At 37.6% G+C, this 9506-nt stretch overlaps 1 protein-coding gene across 4 annotated transcripts in view; it reads right to left on the bottom strand.

The window, feature by feature from the left end:
- Positions 1 to 324: 324 nt before the first annotated feature.
- The window catches only part of lad1 (ladinin), a 9946-nt gene continuing 764 nt past the window's right edge, over positions 325 to 9506 (bottom strand). The window contains exons 3-13 of one of the 4 annotated variants that reach the window (XM_061970970.2): positions 9092 to 9269; positions 8208 to 8278; positions 5520 to 5658; positions 5272 to 5364; positions 4875 to 4918; positions 4749 to 4797; positions 4061 to 4104; positions 3906 to 3972; positions 3719 to 3834; positions 3554 to 3643; positions 325 to 882 (exon numbers count right to left, since the gene is read on the bottom strand). In XM_061970970.2, the coding sequence (XP_061826954.2) occupies positions 876 to 882; positions 3554 to 3643; positions 3719 to 3834; positions 3906 to 3972; positions 4061 to 4104; positions 4749 to 4797; positions 4875 to 4918; positions 5272 to 5364; positions 5520 to 5658; positions 8208 to 8278; positions 9092 to 9269 (898 nt within the window). In that variant the 3' untranslated portion in view covers positions 325 to 875. Of the gene's footprint in view, positions 883 to 3553; positions 3647 to 3718; positions 3835 to 3905; positions 3973 to 4060; positions 4105 to 4748; positions 4798 to 4874; positions 4919 to 5271; positions 5365 to 5519; positions 5659 to 8207; positions 8279 to 9091; positions 9270 to 9506 lie in introns of all 4 variants that reach the window. The other 3 variants (XM_061970963.2, XM_061970946.2, XM_061970954.2) reach the window with 3 other exon arrangements.

Here is a 9506-nt window from a genome sequence, read left to right as displayed (position 1 = left end):
CAAACTGAGTGGGCGTCCTGAAGGCTGCACAACCTTTTGTTGTGTTATTAATAACTTTGAAGATAAATGCCACTTGCATTATCAGCCTTCCCCTCAGAAGTCAGCCTTCTATGGCATGGCAGGCACAGAACTGCAATCTAAATGCTGATACAACACGTCTAAAATTAAACACTCATTTTGTTGCATTTTAACTGTAATTAACAACCAGGTGACATTTGTTGCCATTGTGTTTTACAATTGCCTATTAAAAACATACAAAAATAGACTTGACAAATGATTAAAATTCCGATAAAAGTTTGAGTGAGTCTCAAGTGACATTTGTTGTAATAAAAATGTTTTATTCCAAGTTGTGACTTTCCCATGAAGGCATTTAGAACATAATATTTCACAAGAGTAGAGCTTTCATTAAAAAAACAAAACAGTCTTAACAACTTTTTTTTAAAGTGCTTCACATGCAATGAGCTTTTCGTTAAGGCAAACAAGACATATATTTTCTCAACACTGTTTAATGTTAAACAATATTGTCACATCTCATCAAAGAGTGATTGCAGCAACTACATTTCAAATGTGTTCATTATGTTTTAGTTTCAAATATTTCACAATTTGGTTACAGTGGCAGGGAAGATTAAAAAAAAAGACAAAAATGTTCAGGAAATAAATGTTACTGTCTTATGCTATTTTCCTACTTTTTCCCTATAAATAAAACCATGGACAAAGTGATGCGTGACTTCTTTCTTTTCCCTTTTTCAACCAAATGAAAAAGATGATCTTGAAATACTTTCACTTATAGATGTTTCACGGTTTGGACTTTGTGACGTCACTGTCATGGCTTCTGTCCTCAAATAAACGCCTCTTGCTGGTGATGTCCACATGTTTTAAGTCCTGCAGACAGAACATTGAAAGGTTATTATTGTGCAAATCTCATAGAAAAAAAGAGAACTTTTATTTTAAAGAAGAGGTGATGGAATTTAAGATTTGAATTGCATGTGTGGGACACAAAACTAGAATTAAAATCAAAACGCTTTAAGTCCTACTCTGACAACAACATTATATAAATCCAGTCCCAAACACAGGTCAGTAATATTTGCAATAATAAAAATCTAATTCTGTTCAGATTTAATTATATTTTATTTTATTTTTATTTCTTTTAATAAAGAAATACAATCATGTGTGCTTACGGACTGTATACCTGCAGACTGTATTGATATACATTGATATATAGTGTATATATTGTGTTTTTATGTTGATTTAATAAAAAATATATATTTTTTATTTTTTTTATTTTGCGGCCCAGTACCGGTCCGCGGCCCGGTGGTTGGGGACCACTGTAATAGATAACATAAAACAAGAAAGCCTACAAAAGAAACGTATAATAATAATCATTAAGACAGGAAGTCATATTGAGCATTGTCCCTGTGCCCCTTCTCGTCTTACCTCTGTTCTGGCCCTTTCTGTGCAGATGGTCTCTGTTGGTTGCTTATAGTCCAACCACAGCCTGAGGTACTTTCCTCAAGTCTATAACCGACTCCTTTTGTTTTTACAGTGTTGAGCTGGTATGACAAAATCCTTCACAAGACTCCTGTATTCATCCTCCCTGCCATACCTTTTGATGACCGTGTTATCTGCACACCTCTGAATGTGCCACAGCTCAGACTTGTCGCAGAAGTCTGAGGTGAAGAGGGTGAAGAGGAGGACAGTACCTTGAGGAACTTTGGAATCATTTGTTGGTTCCTGAAGGATCCAGTTTGGGTTCAACATGTGCATGACTTCTTTATACTTTGTTATTTTCCTCCTTTTTCTTGAAGATGGTATTGTTAATTGAAATATACACATTATGTAAGGAACCCAATTCCCTATTCTTGTCTTGGCGCACAACATCAGGCCAGTTTGCAGAGATGGTACAATCTGTAGGAATGGTAATAATGTACCATTATCATTATTATAAATTATTGGTATTATTAAAAATAATAATTCATTATTCCATCCATCCATTTTCTACCACTTGTCCCTTTTGGGGTCGCGGGGGGTGCTGAAGCCTATCTCAGGTGCATTCGGGCGGGGTACACCCTGGACAAGTCACCACCTTATCACAGGGCCAACACAGATAGACAGACAACATTCACACTCACATTCATACACCCTAGGTGCATGTCTTTGGAAGTGGGAGGAAGCCGGAGTACCCGGGGAGAACATTCAAACTCCACACAGAAAGACCTCGAGCCCGGGGATCAAACTCAGGACCTTTGAGAGACACATGCACTAACCCAGTGTTTTTCAATCACTGTGCCGTGGCACACTAGTGTGCCGTGGGATACAGTCTGGTGTACCGTGGGAGATTATCTAATTTCACCTATTTGGGTTAAAAATATTTTTTGCAAACCAGTAATTATAGTCTGCAAATGATGTGTTGTTGTTGAGTGTCGGTGCTGTCTAGAGCTCGGCAGAGTAACCATGTAATACTCTTCCATATCAGTAGGTGGCAGCCGGTAGCTAATAGCTTTGTAGATGTCGGATACAGCGGGAGGCAGTGTGCAGGTAAAAAGGTATCTAATGCTTAAACCAAAAATAAACAAAAGGTGAGTGCCCCTAAGAAAAGGCATTGAAGCTGAAGGAAGGCTATGCAGAACGAAACTAAAACTGAACTGGCTACAAAGTAAACAAAAACAGAATGCTGGACGACAGCAAAGACTTACTGTGGAGCAAAGACGGCGTCTACAATGTACATCCAAACATGACATGACAATCAACAATGTCCCCACAAGGAAGGATAAAAAGAACTGAAATATCCTTGATTACTAAAACAAAGTAGATGCGGGATATATCGTTTAAAGGAAGACATGAAACTGCTACAGGAAAATACCAAAAAAATGAGGGAAAAGTCACCAAAATAGGAGCGCAAGACAAGAACTAAAACACTACACACAGGAAAACAGCAAATAAACTCAAAATAAGTCACGGCGTGATGTGACAGGTCATGGCAGTACACCTACTTTGAGACAAGAGCTATAGTGATGCATGCTTGGTTATGGTTTAAATTCATATCCAACAATTGCGACAACGACTTTTTACCTTCAACTGAGTTTCGTTTTTTTAATGATTTCTGCTGGTGGTGTGCCTCTGGAGTTTTTCAACGCAAAAAATGTGCCTTGGCTCAAAAAAGGTTGAAAAACACTGCTAATTCATTATTACTGTATTAATAATAGTATTAAACAATTGCAATGCAGGAAAAAAATAAATCCAAAATCGTGATTCCTATTTATAACAATTTTGAAACAATTAAAAATATTCAAGAATAGATGTTTAAAAAAATGTTTTATAGGCCATCTCCAAATGTCACCCCAAGGATCGAGATCGAATCAAATTGTGAGTTGTTGTAAGATTCACATCCCTATTAAATAAGAATAATAAATCTATGTCTGTTGGATTCTCTGTATTTGAGTGAGTCTGGCTAAGGAGCCCTGATATCAACTGAAGGAGCAGCAGTGCCTCCTAGCTGCTACAGGTGTCTTTCCATGCACAGGTGCAGCCAACATGCTCTATCAGCTGATCTTACCTTGGGACTAGAGGAACATCCAGTTTGGTTGGTGCTGTCGAGCCAACGGTTGATCCTGCTCGAAATACCTGACGCGAAGCCTCGAAATTCCTGCTGCGATCCAAGGATAGACGTACATGAATATGCATTTGCCCCGAGCGTCAATACGGAGAGGAGCTTTCTGACCTTACGTGTTTGGAAGGGCTTGTTGGTTTCTCAAAGAGGCTTCTCTTCCTGGACACCTCGTCCAGCAGGTAGAATGTTCTCTGGCTCACATCTGGAGATCGAGGAGTTCCTGATTTCTGTGCATGCCAGGATTGAAAAAAAATAAATCTTCGAATGACATTATTGTACAATATGTGTGAGTTCAGACCTGTGCAGCCTGGGCCAGCATCTCCATCTTCTCCTGGATGGACCTGGTTGAGACTCTCTGCACGGAGCTGCACAAGTCGTAAGGAAACAAACACATTCTGCTGAGTCAACTGTAGCACTAGAAGGTGTCCAAATGGTTTGATGAAATATACTCACTTCCTCTGGAAAGGTGATGATTTTTGCTCATTGACCGCTGGATCCTGAATCAAACCAAAAGCGATTAAACTTTGCACAAAATAGTTTTAGTGCTAAATTAGTCAGACTGACATGTTTTGGAAGTAGAATTGTCTCACATCAACTTATATATATCAATATCATATTAATACATGTGCATATATTAATAAATATATAAATACAAATACAAATGTGATATACAAATAAATAAATAACTTGAATAAATAAACACGTATTTGTAAATATATTTTTAAGATTTGAAAATATATACAAATAAAATGTATAAATATAAAAATGTGACATACAAATAAATCAAGAATTTGTATAAATAAATGTGTATTTGTAAATATATTTTTGAGATTTGAATATAAATATGCTTGATTTTGTATTTGTATTTGAATTGAATTTGCATATGTGGATCGCTTTTTTGCTTTTGTGTCGATGAGACATTCCTACCACAAACCAGATGCACAAATAAATGTGACCTACACACTCCCCTGAACAACCAGCAGAGAGCACTGCCATCAATAAAGTTTGTCTAAGTCTAAGTCTAAAAAAATTATAATTCATAGGCATTGATGGGGGTCATGAATCAAACAATTTCTAAACAATCAATTGACAAGTAAATACAACTCCCACATTGTGTACTTTTACATTACATTGCACTGACTTTTACGGTGTTGGTTTCAAACTTCTTTGATGCAATCCTGACACTTGAACTAAAACAGAATACAAACTGGGTAAGTCAACTTTTCACAAACACATAATTAGGGACACACATTCCAGTCATGCAGACCTTCTCTGCAGTGGCGAAGTCTCCTCTTCTTTCTTCCTCAACATCTGCAGGGACCAAAAACTGTCACTAAGTACTCATACAACCATTCGTCTACGAGTGTCTGTCTTAAACCAGGGGTGTCAAAAGTGTGGCTTGGGGGCCTTTTTAGGCCTTCAGTTCACCTTTTGTTGGCCTGCAGCATATTATCGATATAAAATAAAACTAAATAAAGCAACAGTAAAACTGTAAGAAAAAAGTTGTACATTAATATAATGACAAAAAGCTTAATATAATATAGATCTCACTATCAAAATAGCCCCCACATGCTTTGTTTTTCCGCATGTGGCACTTGGTGGAAAAAGTTTGGACACTCCCGTTTTAAGGCAATGCATGGTCCATTGCTGTGTAATGTCTTTACCCTGAATGATATGGTCCTGGAGCTCTTTCTGATGAACACAGGTGTGACTGCCTGTTCAGAGCTGTTGTTAATTGAAGAGCTGAGATCACTGGTCTGAGATAGAGCAAAATAAGAGACTGTAATAGAATACAATCATGTAATGAATACTTTGGACACTAGAGGGTAATGTTGCTACACATATCATTGAATATATACAGTATGTCAGGACTAATTGTGTGTACATACAGTATGTCTGCAGTACTTCCTACCTGGAAAACCTCTCCATGTCCATTGGAAGTGGGACTCTGACAGGGTGAGACCAAGAGGTCTGTGGGTGACCCGTGGTCCGTCAGAGAGAGGGAGCTCTTGGGAGAAGTGGGGCTCTTGTCGATTGAGATGGAGACAGAACTGCAACATTAGAAGCATAAATAGTAATGACTGCAAATTGTTTGTTGCTTCTCTTGGACTGGTTTTGGATGTGTGCATGCATGTGTGTGTTAGCGAGACAAGGTGAGTGACAGCTGTAAACACCAATAATGACTATTGGGCTGGCAAATATGGATACTTAGTAATTGTGAAAAATATAGACAGTTTTAAAACACATGTGTTCTGTGAAACCACTAATGGTAAGATGTCTATGAATGTTCTCATTCATCCAGGTCATTGTCATCTCAGGGCATTCAACCGATCGCAACTGGACTAGATCTGACCAATCTAAGTCTATGAGCAAGAACTGATGAAGCCTACTCGGATGAGCGGCGAAATGTCTTCCAAGACAAACCAAACAGTCCAGTTGCGATGGATTGAATGCCCTGAGATTGAAATGGTAATGGTAACATAAACTAGCCAATGGCGTTCCTGTTATATTTTTCTGGTTAGAAAAATGTAACTGTGAGGAAGTTGCAAACAGCCCCTTTAAGTGTTGTACATGCATGCTAATGTTCTAACTTACATTGTTCCCTAAGGTTATATTTCTCCTGTTATGGTGATAAGAAGTGTTGTACATTCTTGGGTAGCAGGTTAAAGTTTGCTTTGTATATAATTTTAGCTATTTGCAAATACACCAAATTATTGAATTTCAATATTTTGTTTCAATAAATACAATGTTTGAATGTTCTCTAAAACCAAAATTATGTATTGCAGCAGAACATTTTAGATTGTTGGGCCAGTATATATGTTTTCTTTATTCATTATTGAAGTATTCCTTGCCACCTCATGTTGTATATTTTATAAGAGATTTCCAGTTCATTTTATCATCTATTATTATGTGATTTATTTTACCCTGTCAATGTTGACGTCGTTCATTTATATTTGTGTTTGATCTCCTCTTCTACTGTTACCAAATAGCATTATTTTTGTTTTTCTGATAGTCAAGGATAGTCTGTTTTGTCAAACCATCTCTTTAATTTGTTCATTTCGACTGTTATTTTTGTATCAGCTTGTGTGTATTCTCTCCTGAACAAAACACAGTTGTGTCATCTACAAATAATACTACTTGTTTAGGTCCTTTTAACTTTACAAATGTCATTTAAATAAGGATTAAACAAATTTGGTCCCAATATTGATCCCTGGAGTACGCCGCAAGATATATTTAGCGTTGTAGACATGTGTTTGCCTCCCTTTACATATTAGTTCTTGTTGGTTAAGGAGCTTCTTACCCAGTTTAAGACCAAACCTCTGATGCCATACTTTTCTAAACAATAAATACTGCAGCTGCACGGTTTATCGAAGTGGTAATTTTCTCCGTTGTTTCGATTAATGTTTGCCTTATTCCATTCCTGAAACATTTCAATGTCTGACTTAGGTGTTCTATAGATTCAACTAACAAATACATATTGTTTTTTTCAAGACATAATTTAATGGTTATATATTTTAAGCAGCTAATAATAGCAAATTACATGTTTTTATCACTTTGTGATCACGTACACCGCCACTACTACTCCCTCTTATTGTTTCCTTTGATGTAGTTTAGCTCGTATTTTTCCATCATTTCATGTTTCTGAGATGGCCGTCACTTTGAAGGCTACATTGAATTTTTCATAAAAAGCTTGATGTCGTAGTTTGCATACAAGCTTCTGCTGTTGAAATGAATAATTGACAGTTTTTTTTTGTCGGATTTAATGTTGCTATTATGTTGTCCCTCAGCAATCTTTTGTGTTGCTTTATGTCAATGAGCATTAATAAAAGTGCTCTTCAATCCAGGTCTTCTTGATCAGTGATCCTTTGGAACCTAGTAGTGTTCAATTTGCTACATGTGTCCCCCATTATTGTTTTTGTCGAAGTGTTGTGGTCTTTGATATTCATCCAAATCCTTGATGTCTTTGACAACAAGTACTCTTGCTTCTTGTCCTCCATTCAGCTTGATGTAGATTTTGCAGTTGGTGCTTCAAGTGCCCTAAAATGTACCCGTGCTTGCTTGGCGATGTCACATGTGTACCCTTCAGCTTCTTTCCCTGTTTTACCTGTGCGATTTTGAATATCCTGTTGTTGAACTTAAAGATAATGTTCCTTCCATACAGTGGAATGCACGCGTTGATGGTGTTAATATCGACATCAACATTGTTTGCTTACATAAAGGTACCCACTTGTTGCTCCGTTGAAGCAACATCCATTTCATCTGGTTCTCCTCAGTTGTCAACAGTCCTGGTGTAAGATCTAGGTATGATACGCAGCTCTGTCACGATCACATTATACGTGTAGTCTGGTCCATCTAGTCTATGATATTCCTCAGATCGGTGTTGCCTTGGTGAATTGCTGTTTGTTCCTCTCCTAGATTCTTCACTTCATCTCTGAGATTCTTTATTCTGTCCCTTTTCAAGTTATTATTCTGTCTGGTTGTAGACTTTCTATATATGATTGTAGATGTTTCATAACTAATTTCCTAGTTGTGTGTTTTTCTAATTTCTTTTCAGACTTTCTTTTAAAAATAATAGGAAGAACAGATATTTCTTGTGAACCTGATAAACTTGGGAGTTGGGGTGGATGGTGGCCTTGAAACTGGGTCATTCCCTGATGGTTCTCCATTTTCCTGCCAATAAAGTAGAAACACAAACAAAAGACCATGATCAACACAATCATAAAGCTTTTTGTACCATCCGATACACACCTTGAATTACATAACATCGTAGAGGCATGGCTTTCTTTTCAGATAACTTGAAATAAAAATCCCTTGCAAGTGTATCGAAGGTTCTTGATACTGGTCTTATCAATTTTATAGAAGATGGTCACTTGATTTACACTAACAGACTTTACGTAATATAACAAAGATAGCCCATGTGCAAGGATTGTTTATCTTTGTAGGTTTGGTGTGAAAGAACATTTTAAGAACCCTGACCCAAACCCCATAAAACAGTTGGATGAACTATACCAGAGATCCTATGGCCCAATGGCCACATGCAAAGAGCTATAGCTCCATAAAGGATGGCTACATGTTTCAATACTTTTGCACATACAGTGTTTGCATGTGTGTGTGTGTGAGAACATGTGTCACTTTGTGTGACATTAAGACACTCAATGCAAAAAAATCCGCTCCCATGCCTGAGTTGTTGTGTAGATGATTAACGCGACTCTGTGTGGGGTAACAACACACTGAGGTTACACACTGCAGGTTGGCATTACATGGTGTTTCTTCTAAACACACACAAATATACTGTTGCACCTATTGGGAATAGCATTAAATGCACATGCATGGTGACATTAAAGCTTTAATAGCCTTGACACTTGCATTTTAAGGGCATTTGCAATATATTAATTAAATATACAGTACAGATAGTCCTAATTGGAGCATAACAGTCTCCTAACTACACCCTAATGTTATCTTAAAATGATAAAGAAGCCTCACCTCTCTGTTTGTGACTTTTGCGCTCCTTTTACCGCTGGAGTTTTTAGGGTCGTAAGGAGTCGCCTCTTCATTCTCTTCGACCCTCCTCTGATGCCGCAGGGTCTCCACTTGCCTCACCCTCTGCTTGTCATCACGAACACGCAGCATTTCCATGAAGTCCACTTGCATCTGCTCGGCACTAGAAAATAAACAAAACATTTACATGTGTTATTCAGCTCCATGTTTTTAATGGATTCCACTCAAAAAGGCTCAGCTCGAGTTCTTTAAAAAGTATTCGCTGCCTTTGAGGACATCTTTGACAGCAATGCTTTCCAAGCAGTTTGAAAGGTTTACGAAGGCCACATCTCCGCAAGGCAAATAGTATAAAATCTCCTCTATGCTGCAAGGTTTTCCTATGGTATCTTTGCAGGCCAGA

The sequence above is a fragment of the Nerophis lumbriciformis genome, linkage group LG01, assembly GCF_033978685.3.
Source record: "Nerophis lumbriciformis linkage group LG01, RoL_Nlum_v2.1, whole genome shotgun sequence".
Lineage (NCBI taxonomy): Eukaryota > Metazoa > Chordata > Actinopteri > Syngnathiformes > Syngnathidae > Nerophis > Nerophis lumbriciformis.
Note: the sequence above shows the minus strand (reverse complement) of the source record. Positions and strands in the feature narration are given on the sequence as shown.